Below are 21002 nucleotides of genomic sequence, written 5' to 3' on the forward strand. Positions count from 1 at the left end.
CACGTTCAAACTATGTTTGAATAAGAGCATGAAACTTGACAAAAATTGAAAAAACATCTGATTTTCTAGCCAAAGGGCAAGTACAAATAAAATTAGTAAAATCTTCCAAGAACACAATATAATATTTATAACCCAAATTACTCAAAATCGGAGAAGTCCATAGATCATAATGTATAACATCAAAAGAGAATAAATTATTATTCAGAGAAGTATGAAACATCCAATTCTTAACTTTTCAAGGTAAATGGATTTGATTGATCATAAATTTCATTGTTTTTCAGCGAGATTAAAGGATATGGTGTTTTAGAGAGAGAATGTTGAATTAGCTAAAAAGAACAAAAATAAATGAAAAAAAAGAGAAAAAAATTGTTAGATAAAGGGTCCCATTAGTGGGCCTGCCATGGAAAACACTTGTCATCGTTGACCTTCTCAACTTTAATTTGAGGGCTTGTTACCCAAATAACCAAGATTAAGTAAGAATTTATTTTTATACGGTTTCATATTTGATATTTCAAAACCACCTTACAAGAAAAAATTTATAACTTTTATATCGTTCATATAAATAGAACTCTGATAATACAAACCCTCACAATTACAATTATTTTCTCTCTTTTCGAATTTCTCTCTCCTTTCTCTCTCAACTCACCTTTCACACAATTCTCAGATCTGTTCTTCGCACTGTTCCGCCGTTTTGCCTCCGCTGTTCCGCCTCTGTCGTTTCGCCTCCGCCGTTCCGTCTACGTCGTTCCGCCTTCGCCGTTCCGCCTTCATCTCGCCATCATCTTTCTTTTATCGTTTTGATTTTATATCTAAAATTTATTATTCTTCTTTTTTCATTTTCAGATCTGTAATTTGTTTATTTTTTACTATGTTTTCATCATTAAACATGTATAAAGATTATCTTTAAAGAATCTAATACTCATTTCATGTTATGTAGAATAATTTTGTGATTTTATGGAATAAAATTCTGTTATTTATGCATTTTCTTGTGTTTTGTTGTATTTCTGCGTTTTTTTATTCCGCAGCACGACTTGTTGATGATGGGTGATTGCTGAATTATTGTAATGTTACAATATTGTTGATTTTATGTTGATATCAATTGAATTTTTTTTATTTTAACATTGACAAATAAGATAATATTGTCTGTGAAATAAACTAAAAAAAAATAAATTAAATTAAACTGAGACTAGATAATGATATGTTAGTATCAGGGAAGAAGACAAATAATGATGTTGAATAATTGGAATGTTACAGTATTGATATTGTGTTGATTTTCGATTGAAATTTTGTTGATTTTAGCATTGGTGAAGAACACAATAGTGATGTTAAATTATTGTAATGTTACAATGTTGATCTTATGTTGATATTGCGTTGATATTATGTTAATATTTAGTTGATTTTAACATTAACAAAAAAAATCACACTATATATGAAATAAAATAAAAAAATGAAATTAAACTAAAACGATGTTGAAAAAAATAAAAATTAGTGTAAAAAAAGATTGAAAATTTTAAATTAGTTAGTTATTTATTATATATTGTTGATTTTGTGTTGATTTTGTGTTGATATCAAAACCGGCGATAAACATCAACAGTAAAAAAAATTCAAAAAAAAATTAAAAATTTAAGGCTTAATCACTCAAAAACCCCTCACCTTTAGACTTTTTTTTCAATTCCACCCTGACGTTGAAAAATTATCAATTTTACCCACTTTTGAATTTTCCGTTTTCAATTGTACCCCAATTTTTTAATTTGTATTAATTTTTTTACTTAAATGATGAAATCATTCAATTAACTAAGTCTAGAGATGAAATTAATTCTTTTTTATTCAAAAAAGTACAAATAAGTCCTTTACTTTTAAAAACTAACTAAAAACCATAATAAATTAACATTAGTTTAAATTCTTAATTAATTTAACTAAATTTAAATAAATTTTAAAAACATACAATTCATATATGCTAGACATGGAGAATGTTTTTAAATTTTTTGCAAATGAAAAAGACGTTAATTTAATATTTCAGGGTACAATTGAAACACAAAAATGCAAAATAGGGTAAAATTGACAAATTTTCAACGTCAGGGTAGGATTGAAAAGGGGCTAAAAGGTCGGGGGTTTTTAAGGCATTAGGCCATAATTTAAGTATGTGATAAATATTAAGTGCAAGAATATAATGGTGAAAAAAATAATTAAAATATTGAAAAATGAGCGTTAATATAAAAAATAAAGTTTTTTAAAAAAGTAGTATAAAAGAAAAGAAAGTTGGTATGAGATGTAAAAATTTAGAAGAGATAGTAAAAAAATAAATGTTGGAGAAAAAACAGTATTTCATATAAACAACCCTTAATTTAATAATATGAACGGCTCAAATTCAGATACACCTCTTTATAAACCCATATAATTTTTTATAACTTAATCAAACAGTTTAATTGTGAAATGTTCTAGTTTTACCCAAACATGTTAGTTTCAGAGAATATCTGAATGCTATTCCGAGTAACACCGGAAAATTAATCAAAACCTTATCGATTAAATCTTAATTTAAACAGTCATAAAACTTATTATAAATACCTTCAAGAATTGTACGAATTCAATTTCGCTCAACAACCAAACTACCTAACAAATTGTAATCACTATTCACAACGATGCCTCAATTATTGTATAGCTTTCGCTTTTCTTAATTCATATTCACATTACTCCAATTTAAGTATTGATTATATAAATTTCAAAAGTCAATTATCATAAATATCACATGTGCCACGTCGGGATTTTTAAGGATCACATATCACACGTCGGAAACTTGCATCACGACAGTGTAAGGTATTACAAATGCATGGGATATAGGATTGGTGAGAGACATGTTTAGTAGTAGTGATGCGGATAATATTCTTGATATTACTATCCGTAAGGATGGTTGGTGATGGATTTTTGAGTCGAAAGGAAAATTTTCGGTTAAGAGTTGTTATAGGGCTGCTTCTGGTAAGTTTGAGGTGCAATCTATTGCTTTATGGAACCGGATTTGGAAGTTGTCACTTCTGCTACACATTTGGAATTTCACATTTGGAATTTCATATGGCATACTTGTTCCGGTTATCTCCCGACGTAGGATGCTCTAGCAAGAAGAAGAGTCTTCATCAATGTTTGCAAATGTTTGGAAGTAGAAGGCGGGGACAGATGAGTCAGTTTTGGCAAATGTTTGCTCCCAACTTGCTGCCTGGTGAGTTTCGGCTTAGCAAATCAAGAAGGCAGGGCAATTAAAAGAAGATGGCCGAATTCGGTGGGTTCCCCCAGCTCAAGGATGGCTTAAAATTATGCATTAACAGATAGTAATATATATATATAATTATGCATTAACAATACAGAAACTCCATTTGTAATTTTTCATTTAATTCATCTAATAATTATTACAACTATAATAATAGTAATGTGTAGTAATGTCTTGCAGACTATATAATGAACAAGAGAAGTTTCCTATATTAATATTATCTAACAGTTAGTACATCTAAATTAACTTAGACTAATTTGGCTTTAAACTGATAAACCTCTAAGAAAGGTCATGAAAAAATGAAAACATAAATTAATAATTACATAGGCCATGGCATGGAACCTAAAGGTAGTGAAAAAAATGAAGACATATTTACATAGGTCATGACGTGGAACCTAAACTCTTTTGTTAGAATAAATGAAAGAATTGCCTAAAAATTAAATATAATACAACTAATTACATGAATTAAGCAACACTACTGAGGCAGGCTTCTAGTGTTCTTACCATTATTAGCGTCTTTTGATGGTTTTCCGACCCTATTTGTGATCTTTTCCATCTTACTAGGTGGACAGTGAAATCTCTTTGCTAACGGTCTTGGTGCACCTGTGTTTGCCTCCCATCCTTTCACGCAAATAAAACCTTCAAAAACATGAGCATTAGGTCAGCTTTTACATTCTCTATTATAAGTTTATATAACATTCTATCTTAACTCACGAGAAATACTTGCACGTAATTTGCTGACAGAACTAATGATATTGAAACATGTCATCAAATGATCGAACATTATAATTAATTACATCACGTTATTATATCATTTAATGTTGATATCACTTAATGATGTGTTACAATTTCATTAGCTTTGTCAAAGATGGACATAGTTTATGCAATCATTTTTCTAAAACCCGATGTATTTATATCAAGTCGCAACAAGTTTATTTCATTTTACTAACGTAATAGTCTTAAATCTTTCTGAATTCAAAACCGTGCAAATTGAAATAAAAATATATATGTAGCTGATCTCAATTATGTTGGGATTAAGGCCTTGTCGATTAAGTGAAGTTGTAAGATCATTTCATTCATTACTTTATTCAGAACCAGTACCTTTCCAGAAATTTTCCTGAATCTCCTCCAATGAACATGCTGCCAAAAGAAGAATAAAAATTTATTGGTCATTTGTGAAATTGTTTTAAGTAATATTTTATCTGATTGAGAGTAGTAGTAATATTACCTTTGAATATTGCATTCGGTGATGTACCAAAATATACAGTCCGCCTCAATAGATTCCAAATTGAACTCCTAGGAACAATAATTGGATTGTAACTAGTTGCATGGTCAGCAAATACCTGCCAGGGTATTCATGTTAAGTTATTCCTCAGAACTGTGCTAATATATCTTATCCGCTGTCTAAATGCGTTTATTTACCTCATTAACTTGAAAATACGTTCCATTGAGCGGAAACCTTCCTCTCATTGCCGTCCTACACGGAACCTGTTCATTAATTATATTACAGTCAGTTTTGACATTGATTCTGTTTTAATGTCTATAATCATGCTGCAGGTAAAAATATTCATACTACAAATGGTGTTCACCCACCAAAATTGTTCCGCGAACTGTTTCAGATGTTGTTTCCAGAATATTTTGACAAAAAGAGCATTTTTCATCTTTACAGAGTTGATCAAGTCCCTGAGAATTGCATGTTTTTTTAGGCGGTTGGCAGGAACCTGCTGTTTCACCTGTTATGAAGGATTACCCGCACAATAAATTTGACAACTACAAGAGAATTAAGAGAACTAATAGATAATATATAAAGCCTTCAAGCTTCTTCCTTTTTTTCTTTCAGAAATATAAAGAGTCAATAAAACAGTTTGCTTGCTGTGCTGATTGGATTTACTAAATAAAATGGCCAGTTTAATGAACTTTCATAATCGTACTATTTTGTACCTGGTGACCATATAGCAAGAAGGTAAGGCGAATGATCCTTGCGATCTCGTTTCCTCTGCTGCAATTTCAACAAAATAATCAAATTTCATGTTTCCGTACACAATGGTAAATAGAGTTTTTTTTTTCAAATAGAGTGAGAATTTGCAATCATACCCCTATCAGAAGTTGATGATCATCCGGAAGTTCATAGCTGAAAGAGAGAAAAATGATTTGACATGCATTATGCAGGGTTCAGTTGATAACATTATGATCTCATATAAAAATGTTTCTCACATTTGCTAAACTAGAAATCTACTTACACTTGATGTTCAGTCCGCAAGCGGCTGATATTCTTCAATTTGCGCAGTGGAACTGAATCAACATTCACAGATATTGGAACTATAGCTCTTGATGCACCATCAGGTTGGTGAATATTCCAGTAATTGTCCATAAAGCACTGCACATTGGCCCTAAACGGTTCATTGCTTAGATTAAAGGTAGGAATTTCTTCATCCTGGTTGGTGATATCTTCATCATTTCCATGATATATTCCAAAATCTTCAATGTCATCAAGCTGTGGTGATTTTGGCTCTTCTATTATGGGTTCAGAAGTCTGCTTTACACATTCTGATTCTGAAGTTTGGGTAAATATGGGTGTTGGATGTAGAACTACAGCACTATTTTCATCTACAGCAGAGCTTCCACAGCATATGATAGGAACCTCGGACTTCTCTTCAACTTTCTCAGATGGGCGTGGTAAGCAAAGAGTTTGGCTGCATTCAAATTTCAGATTTTCGCATTAGTTTCTCTCAAAATTTTCCACTAATTCTACATAAAAATGTTTTAAATTGGTTCCTCAAAAAGTCTATGATGGATGTCAAGCCTGATAACATGAAAGATTCCATCAAGCCAGCATCTATTATTTAAGTGCATATGATGTTCAACATATCCAAGATTTACTCGTTCATATGAGTATATCAACATCTCAGTGTTGATATGCATTTGTCATCATTATGTACTAAAAGAATTAAATGGACCAAGCTCAAACCTTGCAATTTTGCTCGCAAGATGTTTGCACTCTGCCCTCATTGGACAAACACCACAATTTGGATTTAACTTTGTGCAAAACACCTGCATAAAGGGGAATATTTTGACATCATTTAACGCTCAATTACAATTCAAATGACAGCAAGGCACCAAGGTGTACCTTTCCAAAGGTTATCATCTGATAGTGCAATTCGTACCTTCATTAAATAAAAATTGATCAATAAAAAGCTAAATGTAATGCACAAATGATACAAAAGTTAAGCAGTTTTGGTGGAAAAATCGAGACTTACAGTGTTTTTTGGTCGAGATGGCACAGGCGGGGCCAGAGATATTTTTGAATGGTATCCATGATTGGATATCTGTGCAAATCAGAATAGATTTTTGACATTGAGATGTTGTGCATTGCTGCTAACTACTAATACTTTATTTGCTTATTTGCATCAACTGTCATGATACTTACTCTTCTAAAAGGTGAAGCTGAAGATCTCCAGGGAGTGGTTCCAAGGGAACCCATCCTAAACGCACTGCTATCCGAGCAACATTGGTATCAACCTAGTTCAAGAAATAAATGCAGTGCTAAGTTCATAGGCAAGCACTAGAAGACCAGAAATTTAAAAAATCCAGTTCAGGACTTACTGGGAAGGCTCTATGATAAAGAGTCAAAAGCCGTAAACATTCCACACTTTTCAAGCCCAGTCCTCTTATCTCCAGCAGGTACTTCCTAAAGGTAAAAATAAAGATTATCTGGGAATGGCCAACTTACTCAAACATATAACATTTTTTGGTGATTTATTCGTACAATGGGCAGCGTTTTCGTAAAAGTATAACAGTGATGTTTGTTATAAAAATTTGGACTTACTCAACAACATTGTATGGTGCAGATCGTAACCATTCAAGATCAAGGCCTCCATGATGTTCAATTATGCGATTAAGGACTGCCTGCAGAAGTTAGAGATTTGTAAATTGCAATAGAATTCAAAATATATTCATGATGCCAAGATAGAAGAATTTAAACTTTATACTTTGATTTTTTCTGCCATAATATTGTGCTGCCCACGTGCTTTGATGGCATCAGCAATCTCACTTTCAGGTGCCTGCCTAACCGCCTCCCAATCCACAGAATCTGTTTCAGCGCTACTTCTCGGTCTGGCATATTTTCTCCCCATCTCATTCCAGTCCCTCTTCTCCTCAATAACATTTTTCTTCCCTCTAGTAGTCTTTCTTGTCATGTCAGAAGCCACACCCGAACTATTGTCCTTCATACTTGTGATAGAAGTAGTTGGAGGCAAAGCACAATCTCCGCATACCATCTCTTCAGGCTTATTTAGTTGCTTGCCAAGCTGTACATTTTGGGGATGCTGAGTTTTTTCTATCCTAACTTCTGCCTGTGAGCTGCAATCCTGAGGCAGAAAATTCATGTGCAGTGACACTTTCTCTTCATGAACATTTTCAGCTTGACTATCTTCTATGAAATGAGAGTTATTGCTAGCACTGGAAGAAGAACAAGGTGTTTCAAATGTACCACTGTTTAACCTCTTTGAGCTTAATACTGGAGTTATACCCTCCATAACTCTTGATGCATTAACTGGGTTTTCACATGTTAGTACATTATGAGGTTCTCGCTGCAAGATGGTGCTTCCAGACTCTTCAACATCTACCATATGAACTGAAGATTTTGGTTCAGGTTCAGCTATATAATATCTATTACCATCTGAATCCTCTGCTGTTCCGGTGTAAACCATATCTCCACTTGACTCTTGGCTGTACTTATTTTCCAGTTCATCATCAGATGCTCCTTGATTGCTTCTTGACAGAATAGGAAACCTCGAAGCAAGTGACATGTAAGCAGCACTGTTACCCATGAATCAAAAAAAAGTTAACAAACTTTGATCTCAAAGTGCGCTGATTAATAGACAGTTTATGAATGTCATTACCTTGAAAGAAAATCTGTAACATTTTGAGTTAAGAAAACTCCTACCACTGAGTCCACCACCGATCCTTTCCATGGTTTGAACCTTCTGTCTCCTGTAAAGATGTATATGCCTTTTATTTAATTTGGATAAATTTACGCTTATAGACTATCATTTGGAAACTCTTCACCCTTTTGAATGATAGCTCTAGTGAGAAATTTAATTTTGTTGTGAACTTTTTTTAATTCAAGAAATAACAACTTAAGAAAGAAAGTACCTAGGATTATATGCATTTTGGAAGAGAATGACTTGATGCGGCCAAGGAAAATTTCTCTTCCCTCTTCCCACTTTTTTTGTCTTTCTTTATCTTCCTCTCTCTCACCCAGGCCATCATCTATTTTCATCACCAAATTATATTGTCTCAATGTCTCATCGTCAAGAAGGACTTGTGCTTTCAGTTTCTTTTTGTAACTCCGGTAGGGAACTATGGCACCTGAGTCTTTGCTCTTGGCGGAATGAGAACCTTTGTAGGGAACTATAGCATCTGAATCTCTAATTTTGGTAGAACGAGAACCTCGATAGGGAACTACAGCACCTGAGTTTCTGACTTTGGTGGAACGGGAACCTTGATAGGGAGCTAGAGACTCGAACGCATGGATGAGGTCATCAACTGAATAACCCTTATGCTTTCTGTTACTTAAGGCTTTCTTTCCACCTGCAAAAATAGTTCTACTGTGGTCAACCTTTAAGCTTAGCAAACAACCCAGAACCTGTGCTTTTGCTAACAAAATAAGCTATTTAAGTCCAAGTTGATTTATACTAAATTTAAATACAGAGAAAATGCATGAAAAAAGAAATTTCAGTTAGTTCATGACTTCATGCATAGATACATGAAAATAGTAAAATCTTAGTTAGTGAAAAAAAATAAGAGAAGATGACGATTTCCCCTGTATACTATTATTTGTAAGTGCTTAGTAAATTAAACATCCGAGTAACTGATTTATACAAAAGAACGGAAACTGATATCAGATAAGAAAAAAAGAAAAAGTGGAATGTCACAATAACATTTATTAAAATTAAAAACAAAGTTTAGTATTTTTATTTAATTGAGTACCTCTTGATTTGGTAATGACTGGATCATGCACACTTTTAATTGAGCCTCCGTCTTCCAGGGTTGTACAAACAGGAAATGATATTACCTTTCTTGGCTTCCTTGATTCCTTTTTCTTGCAATTTGGCAATTCAATAGGATGAATCATTTGAACATCATCCTCTGCACTACTTGGTTTAAGAAGAAGTCCCAGATTATTGCCGCGGCCAAGTAAATCTCTATCATGATTTCCTTCTACGTGCTCTTTGCTGAAGAAGTAGCAGTCAAATGAAGGACTCAGCAAATCCACATCCACTCTTTCTTCGACAACTTCGTGCTGAAATAAAGGCACGAGACTATTTTGTGCAGATACTCCATGGTTGACTGCTCTTTCTCCTTCACCAATCTGTGATTGTCGAAAGTGATTCAACAACAAATCTTCCTGCATTCCTTCCGTTTGAGTAATGACCAGTTGTTGCAGTAGAGGTCTTTCTTCTACAATTTCTCGTTGAAGAAAAGGTATGGGAGTTTCATTGAGAAGAATGATTGGATCCATCACAAGGGATGCCCATTCTATTCTTCTTCGATTATACCCTCTATCTCTCTTCTTTTTTGCATGAATCTGCAAGCCAAGAAAGCTCATTAGGATAGAAGCTTTTGATTTCCGCTGCCTCTTATTCCTACTTCCCTTGTATCCTTCTGGAAAACTTGTATGATTACATGAGGACTCACTTTCGCAGTCAAATGTTTTCCTCATAAACAAGTTCCTACAAGCAATTCTTGTGGACCTCCTTGTTGCACAAGTACTCTCCGTACTTGTCTCCAACTTAAGTTCAGACGGCGAATGCTTTCCTATAACATTCTTCTCCACATCAGGCTGCAATACTGACTTCATATCAAGGTTTGAATCCCGCAACACATTCAATTTATCATCACAGCCATGGCTTACAGCAAGTTCAGGTACGGCAGACATAGTTGACTGCAACATCAGTCCATCACTTCCCTGGTTCCTTGTGACAGTATCTTCTAAAGTTCTAGCCATAGTAAGCGGATCTGTTGAGTTTCTTTGAAGGTTTGGACCACACAGTGCTGTTGTTTCGTTATCACAGCTATGTCTTCCAGCAGCTTTAGATACAGCTGATATAGTAAACTGTAACATACTGTCATCACTAACCTGGTACCCTGTTACAGAAACTTCTATTGCACCGCCCACATTAGGCTTCGAAATTTCTATCCATTTTTCATCATTTGGCTGGTTCACTGCACTAGGTAAGCTCAAGTTGGCAGCAAAACTTTCAGTATGGGGCTCTTTAGTCGAGGTTTTTGAGCTGCTTCTAACATACTTCCTCTTCTCCTTCATATTGGACTTGGTTTTTCTTACGTACTTCTTTTTCTCCTTAATTTCAAGTGCAATCTTAGATTTTATTTTTCTACCTTCAACTGCTACTTTGGGCCTATGTCTGTGTTTCTTAGTTTTTGTTCTCTTTAACGGGCTTTGATTCACATCTGCCCCATTTCTTGGTCTTTTGCCGACAATTTGCTTCAATAATGGAGTTGCTGGCTCTAAGCCCTCACTAGAATGAAGCTTCTCATTTTCCTTCACATATGCAAATTTACCTTGCAAATCTTTTTGTCCATCACCTGTATTCAAATTAAAAATATAAAATAGTATAAAACATCAGTTATCATTAGCATCTGTGAAATTGCATGCTGATTGCACAAAAAGTTGGTGGCCAAATTTATTCAGAATTGACCCAAGACATCAAGTCATCAACTTCAAACTAATCACAACGATTTGTCAATGATTTCTAATAGGAACTTAATATTTCAAGCAAACAAGACCTGCGTCATTAATAAACAAAAATATAATCTTAAAGAAAAAAATTGAATCACTTACACCGAGCAAAGTGACATTCTGGATTATTTCTGTTATTCTCTTGGTCTATGTTGTGCAAGTGATTGTGGTTTCCAGGCAAAGAGTTCCCGGCATCAAATCTTGAAATAATCTTGTTGACTGCACCTTCTATTGGAGCATTAGACGAGTCTTGAGAGGAAGACTGATCCGTGCTGCGAGTTGTTGCAGTTCTGTAATCTTCAAAGGACAGTGGAGCTGCATTAGCAGCATAGCTCGAGGCTTCTGGAATAGGAACTCTGTCTAATTGTTCATTCCCGACCCTGAAACCTTTATTAGAATCTCCCGAGGCCGAGAAATCCAACCTTCTAACCAAATTACCAGTACAATCTTCCAAGGATTCCTTGGAATGAGAAGCACCAACACCAACAACTTCTAGGTCCCAAATACTCTTATTTAAATCCATCAAGCCATCAGAATCCAAACATAAAGATTCCGTGCTCAAAGTTTTCCAGTCCCTTTGTTCCTGTACTTTGTCTACAGCATCAACCAACACAAAACCCTTTTCTTGATCCTCCTGTTTAGGAGTCGGGAGAAGTTTGAGTCCTGAATCGCCTTTCCGGCACCTTTTGGCGTAAACATTAAGTGCCCTGTTTGGTGTAGGCTTTGCAGGAGTTTCAGGAACCCAGTTGTTTCCTAACTCAGACTGTTTTTCCTGATTCTTTAACATTGTGCTCCCAAATTCCATGTTGTTCTTTGATTTTCTTTGATAAACCTTAATTTCTGACATGATTGTAATCACTCCTTAAGAAAACCACAAGCAAAAACAAGTATCAAGAATTGCCTACTCAAAAACAAGTAAAATTAATTGAAAAACAAAAGCAAACTAAAAAAACATATTTTGATTGTTAACTTAATTTCTGTTTGAAATCACTTAAAAAGAAAACAGAGATCATGTTCCAAACAAATAAGAAGCAATATCTTCCAAAAACTAAGTTTCTTCTTTATTTTTTATTTTTTATTTTTTGTAACTTCGAGCAGAGATCACATTAACGAAGCAATATAACTAAAAAGCAAATTAAAGAAGATCACTGCAGAACATAAAATAACTGCGATGAACAGAAGATAAAGAACCTAATTAAAGATTGCAGCGGCAGTCAAGAACGCAGCGCAGTAGCGGCAATGAAGAACGCAGCGCAGTAGCGGCAATGAAGAACGCAGCGCAGTGGCGCCAATGAAGCAGCAACGGAGGAGGCGTGAAGCAGTGGCGGCGGGAAACGGCGGTTATAATGGACATAGAACTGATAGAGGCGAAGGGAAATAAAGAAAAGACATTGAGAGCATTAGACTCTCAGTTAAACTCGTCCATTTAGGAGTTAACTCTTTTATTTAAACCTTCTTACTAAAATAGCATATTTTAATTAAAAAATATACTTAAGTTCATATGATTTTGTTTGTATTTTAGTATTAAAGGGTATTATTGGAATGCTTTGGAATTACATTTTATTCTTTTATTAAAATTATATAGTTTTTAATTTATAGTGTTAGCTAAAATTATATAATTTGATTTAAAATAAACAAATTATAAATATAACTACATGAGTAAATTTTATATTTAAATTTAATTACTTAAACTAAAATGTAATTAAAAATAATTTGATAAATTATATTTGAAATAATTTATTAACTTTATTAAAAAATGTATGAGTTAATTATGGAACTCGTATATGAGCCAGTTTGACGAGCTCTTAATCAAAAGTATATACGAGCCAACTCACGATTCATGTATTTGCAAGCGAAAAAAAATTGAGTGTCATTAAAATTTGACTTGCTCATTTGAATAAATAAATATAAAATAAAATTCAATTTCATTAATTTAAATCAATAAATAAGCTTGAAAGAGAACGACTATTTTTTTAATTTATTATCTATTAGTTCAAACAAATTTAGTAAAAAAGATTGGATAATTTTATATTTCATATTTTATAGTATATTTTATATTTATCATATTTTATAAACTTGTTTGGTAATGATGAAGTCTGTCTTCTGATCCGGTCGATAACCTACAAAACAGGGTATAAGCTATCCTGACGGTTGTGGTCCGATTAACTCTCTAATACTTAAGTCAGTTTAGGCTTGAGCAGCGTTTTGAATATATGAATGTAATTATATTTTTAGGCATACCTCGAACTCTTTATATAATAGTCAAGTGAATACCTAGTAAATTTCGAATAGGAAAGTAATTCCTATTTACTAGAATTTGAGATTGAATAGGAAAGAAATCACACATTCAAGTAAAAGTCTTTCTGAATAAGCTTATCATCCTAAGTTGAAGTTTGTATCCGAATAAGAAAGTTATTCCGTAGATTCGGTTTTTGGGCGAGTCCCTCAGACGACGCGCTTTATCCGGATTTTCAGGGATTCTGGCTCATCTTGGAGATTCATATGATTCTTTCTTTGATCTTCGGTCAAGGCGAATCCCATGGATTTGGCTGCCGATATTGTTTGACTAATGCCCTTTGGACGAGAGCTGATATTCTCTTAAATGGTGCATCTCGTGCGACTCGGTTCCACTGTAATTATGATAGGATTTGGTATCCATCATTAACCCCCCCCCCCCGGGCAAGTGAGTTAAAGTCTTAGTATTTATGTCTTGGTAAAGTTTACCTTTATTTGGGGCAAGTCGATTCATATTTCGGCGTGTCGTTTCGCTTGCTTGTCAGTATTTTCATTCCTCTTTTGACATGTGTCAAGCATTCGCTGTTAATCTTTATATTTTTAACACAAGTGTCTCATTTTTTAACGTGTGCCAATCATTCGTTGCAATACTTAGAGTTTCGTCTTTTCGGTTTCCTAACCCTCATCATTACAATTATAGGGATTTGTGAGTTTATATCTTGTCTTTGGCCTTTCCTTCCATATTTTTCTTTTTCATGTTCTTCTTTTTCTATTTTAAGCTTCTGAACAATCGATTTCAAGATTTCTCATTTCAAAGTTGTTCCCTATCTCTCTTTTGATCCTGCCTAGCTACTTAATCTCCAAGTACTTCTAGAGCTTTGGTTTGTTTATTTTGAGAGTTTGAGCTTTTGCGTTTTCTCCTTTTCTGTTCTTGTTTGAACATTCCTTTTGTTCAAATTGTTAAATCTTGCTCGTTCTGGGCTTTTGTTCTTGATTTCAACTTGTTTTTGATCTTTTTTAATTTAAACTTCTCGTTCAATCCCTGTTTTTCCCCGGATTTTTATTTTTAAAAAAATGTCTGAGGAAGTTGAAGGGTCTTGGGGTGCTCGCGATGATTTGGAGCATACCTGCAGTTCCTTATCCAATGAGCAAACCATTTTATTTTATCATTTGTAGGATGTCTACTTCCCTCGATCACCTTCTTGAAAACTTTGCCGTAGATATGTCCGTCGACATGGGCGAGGTGACTAGTGGGGCTCCTCCTCTTCCAGCTGTTGTTCATACTCCAGATTCAGAGGGTGTTCCGGTGAATGATTTAGAAGCCTTGTTACTGCTGCTGAAAATCCCCGAAGTTCAAGAGGAGTCGGCAGCTTCGAGTCTCAAAAAACGTCGTTCAGGAGATCACTCTGAACCACTATTTTAAAAACTGGACCAGACCGGTTCAACCGCGAATCAGATCGCAGTCCGGTCCTAATGACCTAAAAGAACAGAAAATCCGGTTTAATCGAATTAAACCAGAAAGAACCGGCAAAAACGGATCGAACCGGCGAACCATTCACTTTGAAAAAACCGTCTCGTTCTTAATATAAAATAAAACAACTCAAACTATTAGGGTTTCTATTTGTTTGCAAATCCTATTTTATCGTCGTCTCTTAAAAAAGTGTAGAAAATATATTCATTCAACTGACCTTTACTCAAAATTATTTTAAATTTTAACTAAAAGTTGAAACTTTTTTGTGTTCAATAATATTGGACAATATGTGTTTTTATCTTAAACTAAAAATTACTATTAATTTTGATTAAAAACTGAAATTTTATTTTACTGTATAAAAATAAAACAAAAAATAACATTCATTTCAAACAAAATCAAAAGTATGAAAATCAATATTGAAAAACACAGTGGAAGCGGGCAACAACAAGTTGTTGTTGGATCCATTACTCTTTATGCTTCAAATAATAAAAGACGTGTGTGTTATTGAGAGATTTTTTATAGAAAAAGAAGAAGAAAGACAAACTTGAGAAAGAATGAGATGAATAGACTTGGATAATAATAGAGATAGATTAGGGTTAGGTGAAAAGAGAAAGGTGATATAAAAAATTTATTAGTGGGTTGAATTCAAAGGTCTACTTGGACCCAAAAGGACAGCCCTATGCTTTTCCTGTCTCATCTCGGACAAATGATACTCAATGTATACTTTTTTTTAACAATTTTACTCAACCGGTTGAACCGGTAGTTGAAACGGCAATTGAACCGGTTCAACCGGATGAACCGAAAATCGGTGACTTTACCGATTCAATTACCGGTTCGGTTTTTAAAACATGTTCCAAACGGTCCTCCAGCAAAAGGCACAAGAAGAGGAAGGTTCCAAAAGAGACCTCTCCTGGAGAAGTTCTGAAGTTCGTCGAGTAGGCGGGAGAGGCAGGATCCTCTGAGGTTTTCAAACACCAAAGTTCTTCATGTTTACATGAAAAATATCTTGGTGAAGGGGGACATGGAGTCCATAGACGCGAACATGGCGAATTTTTGGCTGATTTCGTCTGTCTTGGCAGCTTTTCGGTTAGTTTGTTATCTTCTTCGTGTAATAGCACATTTTTTATATATATCAGCTTGCCGTTTATTTTTTGATTATTTAGATGATCCAGGCGATTACCTTGTTGGAGAGGCGTCGCCGGGCTGCAGTGGACAAGTTGGATCAACTGAGAAAAGAGTGCGCTTCATTGCAAGCCGAGAAGAAAGAGCTACAGAACTCTCTGAGCAAAGCGAATGCTCTTGATCTATAACTTTTTGCTTCAAGAACCGCCAAGAAAAAGGAGATTGCTGCTCTAGAGACTCGGGTCAAGACTTTGTCCGAGGATATCGAGTCTCTTAAAGTTTCTTCATCTACTCTTTCCTCGGAAAGGGATTTGTTGAAGACGGAGGCAGAGCGACTTCGGCATCGCCTTTCGGATTCTGAGTCTTTTTATTCTCAAATGATGACTCAGTATCGATTGATCTCTCGGGCGTGAACTAGTTGGATCCGGCGTCGCTTGCCAAGGAGGTTAAGGCGAAGCTCGACAAGCAGAAAGGCGAAGCTCTCAAGAAAACTTGTCAAGAAAATAGAGGGATTCGTAAATAACTTCTCAAGTACTAGTTACATTTCAATTTTGTTTGATAATATTTTAGTATTCAATTATTATCCAAATAGTTTAACATAATTTCAATCATCTAAAATTATTATTTTTTTATTTTCCTTTCAACTGCTACATTCTTCTGAGTATATGAATTTTCATAAGTAAATGACAAAAATATTCAAAAAGTTGAAGAAAATAACAAAAATGCTAAGTTTATTGAAATATTACATGAGCACCTCAAAAAGTTAAAACTTTACATTTAATACCTTTCCAATGAGAATGCAACACATGGTACACACAAGACAAATAAAAAAAGTCAAAAACGCGTCAGAATAGGTCAAAAACGCGTCAGAAACGCGTCTGACATTCGTCTGACACGCGCGCCAGAAACGTGCGTCAGTCACGCGTCAGCTTGTCAAAACTATTCAAACATGTATCATTTATGTATCCGTTGTGTATCAGATATGTATCAAGGACATATTTGATTATTATTTTTCATATTTCTAAAATAAAAATAAATTAATTAATAAATAATATATATTATTAATATGTATTAATTATGTGTCTTTAAGGTATATGTATAATATATTTTAAACTAAATAATATATGTATCACGTACTTTAATAAGTACTATTTATATGTCTCAAAACTATATTATAAATATGTATTATTTATGCATCTTAAAAACTATTCAAACGGACACAATTTACTTCACGACTTTTTTCATTTGCTAGCTCTAATAAATTACAACCACTATTCACGAACAATACGTTTTTGATACACTATATATACATAATACACATCAAAATACACAAATAATATATTATTAAATATAATTTTAATAATACATTTACGATACATAAATACACATATTAAATATAATTTTAATAATTCATCTATTTGAATATAAAAATTACAATGTATAAATTATATATCAGATGTATCTATAATTTATCATAACTTAACACGTATTTTATATAAAAAAATATAATTTAAAAAAAATTAAGTCTGCAATGTATCATAAGAGGGGATGCTTTATTAAGAATTATTTTTATAAATTAACAAAAAGGAACCGTCTTAGACACAATATACGTCTAAACTATTTCTGATATGTACAAAAGATGTATCGAATATGTATAGTATTTGTATTTAACTTATATATTTAACGTATTGAATATATAACTTACGGACAGTTGAAATGTATCTATAACATATATTAAATTAAAAAATATTTCACATGCTCTGTAAATTATATAATTTATTTATCAATGATACATATTAAGGATATATTTATCATGTTTTAATTGTATATGAAAGATGTATCTAAAAAATACATCTAAAAGATATATATATATATATATATATTTATATATATATATATATATATTTTTGTATGTTCTTTGAGATGTATTTTGAAATGTATCTGATATGTATTGATGTTGTATAGAAGATGTATAAGAGATGTACCGAAAATGTATCTCGAAGGCATTGAGCTACCACCATTGACGAGAAACCGCATATTAAGGATATATTTATCATGTATGAACTATATGTTAAAAATTTATCTGATAAATACATCTAAAAAACATGTCAAACTCGTTTGATGAATTAATATATATTTAAAAATAAATGTATATAAGCTGTTTCTGACATATATCTTATATGTATTTAATATGTATTGAAAATATATCTCGAAAACAGTCACATACTATTAATGAAAATTATTGAAAAACATATATTTCAGATACATCTATACAACACATTTGAAACATAATCTTATAATTATATGAAGTAACAATATAAAAAACTACATAAAATTCTAAGACTCTTAATCTTTTGAGAAGTGAAATTCTAATCAAATACAAAACACACTAAAAAACTGCATAAAATTAAAAACGTAATTCATACAATCAAATTATACTAGTTGTTTCTACAACTTTTACTCCTATTCTATTACTCTTATATGTAATGCTTCATCTTTACTTTTTCATTTTTCTTCACTTCACAAATCTCTGAAGATCTTATCACATTGAAATTTTTCTTTCATATCCCACAATTGTAAAATGAAAATTATAGGAGCCTACAGTATAAACAAGTTACTCTACAGCTGTAACGGTTCTCAGGAGCTAGCAGATAATCCCAATTCTACAAAAGTTAAAGAAAACACCAAATTAGAAATAATAAAACATAAAAGATACATAACAGAAACATATGGTATATAGAAATAAATATAAAGCGTATTAAATACACAAAATAAACACATGAAATAACAAGATCATGTGAAATAAGACCTGATTTGATTTTGGGAAACCAAACCTCCATACCTAACTTTCTATCATCACTAGAAAAACAAAAAAGGAGAAAACAATAGAGAGAGATAATAATAAAGGAATTAGAGTTGTTAATAGCAATTTACACAAAGAATTTTAAGTGCCAAACTATTTTTTCTAAAAAAAATCGGCATTTAGTTTTTCTGTTTATGGATCTTTGATAATCTCGTCTACACTGCTAAACGTCATGTCAAATTCCAACAAATTAAAGAAAATTTGGATGACGGCTATTTGTGCTTGATGAACCGAATATGAAAAAAGTGACTAACAACTCCAACAACCAAAACTCAAAAGAAGTATCATTAATGTAAGAAATTTGGCAATCATCCTTCATTAAATCCAACCTTTTGAAATTTGTTTTGTAAATCGAGTAGCTGGTGATAGTAAGCAAGACACTCAACATGGTAACCTGTTGCTAATTTTTTAATCAAAGCTTTTCCTTTTGATAATGCCAATTACTAAAAAAATTCAAATTTAATAACATTAATTAATTTACACCATCAAATGCAACAAATAATAAAATTAAAAATGAAATTAATTAATATTGACTCCTTGATTCAACTATCAAAAATATTTTAACTGAAATCCTAGAAAAGAAATAAAATATAGAAGTGTAAAAATAATAAGAGAGAAATTTTACTTCAACTGGGATCAAACGGAGTAGGCGGTGGAGGAGGAAGATCGGATAGTGGTTGTTCGGCGGCAAGAGAAAGGGTGGCGGTCAGAGGTGAAGGGGGCGGAGGAGAGTGTTGTTGTGGCCACTGAATTTGAACAGTGGAACAATTTGTTTGTCTGAATAATAAAACCCAAATTGGATATATGTGTTGATCTCTTATTTTTTTTGCTAATTAAAATGACACCTGTAAGGGTTAGATGAAGTATGTACAAATTGTAATAATTTGGCGTTATTAGCTCTCTAATATAAATAATAAATTAGCACTAATGAAAGAAATTTGGCAACTTAGCATTTTTGTTATAATTTCCAGTGTTTAGCCCATTTTTGTTATTTTCTCAATTTTCATCCCGTCCATTGAATATGCAGGTCTCTCGATATAACAAATTCTAAAGAATTATACTATTGTCCAACTCATTTAAATTACATTCCTTTAACCCTTCCTTTTAGATTTCGAACTCAAAACTATGGAGATTTTAATTTCGTTCACGGGGTATATAACTCTTTCGGTGCAACAAATTCTAAAATTAAATTTATATTTCAAAATATTATTATTAAAATTATTAGCAAATATTTATTAATTGTGCGTCTTACTTCATGGTTGTACTTTAAGTTTAAATGTAGTCTTTTTAAAATAAAACAAGAGTTTACATACTAGTTTTTAGATAAAAATAGAATAAAATTATCATTTTTTATTAATTAATTAATTAATTATATATTAATAATTAATTAAAACTAAAATAAAATCCATCCGATAAATAAAATAAGTAATTTTCCAATATTATAAATATGTAAAATAACAAACAAATAAATGGTGCTTGTTTATTTATGTTTGAGTTAGTTTCATAAAAAAATTTATTAATATTATATGTTTCAATTTAATCATGATTTATCAAAACAGACAAATTTATATATTAACATTCATTTTATATAGTTTGTTGAGGTGAAAATAATTTTCCGTTCTAATTTGTTGAAAAATTCAGGTTCTATCTTAGCAAATTACACCAAATTGCCCGCACGAGTTTGGTCTAATGGTCTAAACTTCAGCCATCTGGGCGCTACAGGTCGCGGGTTCAAACCCCTGCTACGCCCTTTCTTAATATGGAGTGGTTGAGATTGGATTGCTGGCCATTATAGCTCGGAATTATCAGGTATGTGGGCTTGCGGGGCGGTCCACATCTCAGGATTTGACAATGATATTGAGTTTCGGCTCAGTAGAGTGAGTTCTCGTCACAAAAAAAAAATTACACCAAATTTTAAAATTTTATATTGATTTAACGTTGTAATTGGTTGAAAATTGATATACTCCCTCCGTCCCACCCTAATTGACAAAATATGAAGTTTTTGGTGTCCCATTCTAATTGACAAAACTAACATAACTATAATTTTATTCTTTAATTTTCCATCTTTACCCTCATTTAAAACCATGTCTTTTATGGAAAATATGAGTATTTAATGAAAATTTGACTAATATACTAATAGCATTAATTAATTCCATTATCAATATAAGGGTATATGAATAATTTTTTATGTCATTTATTAGTTTGTCTTGGTTATTGAAATATAGTTATTTTGTCAATTAGAGTGGGACGAGGGAGTATAAGTTTACCCTTTATTTTAAGCCATAGCCGT

General features: G+C 32.7%; 1 protein-coding gene across 1 annotated transcript; it reads right to left on the minus strand.

Annotated features, from left to right (window-relative positions):
- Window positions 1–3515: 3515 nt before the first annotated feature.
- LOC126655104 (uncharacterized) lies at window positions 3516–12446 on the minus strand. The gene is made up of 20 exons (XM_050349106.2): window positions 12213–12446; window positions 11124–11882; window positions 9251–10867; window positions 8414–8851; window positions 8161–8251; window positions 7249–8077; window positions 7086–7165; window positions 6863–6947; window positions 6687–6778; window positions 6517–6585; window positions 6387–6423; window positions 6228–6310; window positions 5500–5952; window positions 5354–5390; window positions 5201–5258; window positions 4853–4992; window positions 4682–4747; window positions 4488–4602; window positions 4361–4399; window positions 3516–3898 (listed from the first exon to the last, which is right to left on the minus strand). Exons 2-20 carry the CDS (start codon window positions 11866–11868, stop codon window positions 3735–3737), a joined length of 5238 nt encoding a protein of 1745 aa, XP_050205063.1. The 5' UTR covers window positions 11869–11882; window positions 12213–12446; the 3' UTR covers window positions 3516–3734.
- Between the last annotated feature and the right edge of the window lie 8556 nt (window positions 12447–21002).

Source organism: Mercurialis annua, linkage group LG1-X, assembly GCF_937616625.2.
Source record: "Mercurialis annua linkage group LG1-X, ddMerAnnu1.2, whole genome shotgun sequence".
In the NCBI taxonomy this organism is placed as follows: Eukaryota; Viridiplantae; Streptophyta; class Magnoliopsida; order Malpighiales; family Euphorbiaceae; genus Mercurialis; species Mercurialis annua.

Coding starts and splice junctions, on each gene's coding strand:
- LOC126655104 (XM_050349106.2), bottom strand. CDS start 11,868: ATGTCAGAAATTAAGGTTTATCAAAGAAAATCAAAGAACAACATGGAA. Junction 6,424..6,516: donor CATCTCGACCAAAAAACACT/GTAAGTCTCGAT, acceptor TATTTAATGAAG/GTACGAATTGCACTATCAGA. Junction 5,259..5,353: donor ATCATCAACTTCTGATAGGG/GTATGATTGCAA, acceptor TTGAAATTGCAG/CAGAGGAAACGAGATCGCAA.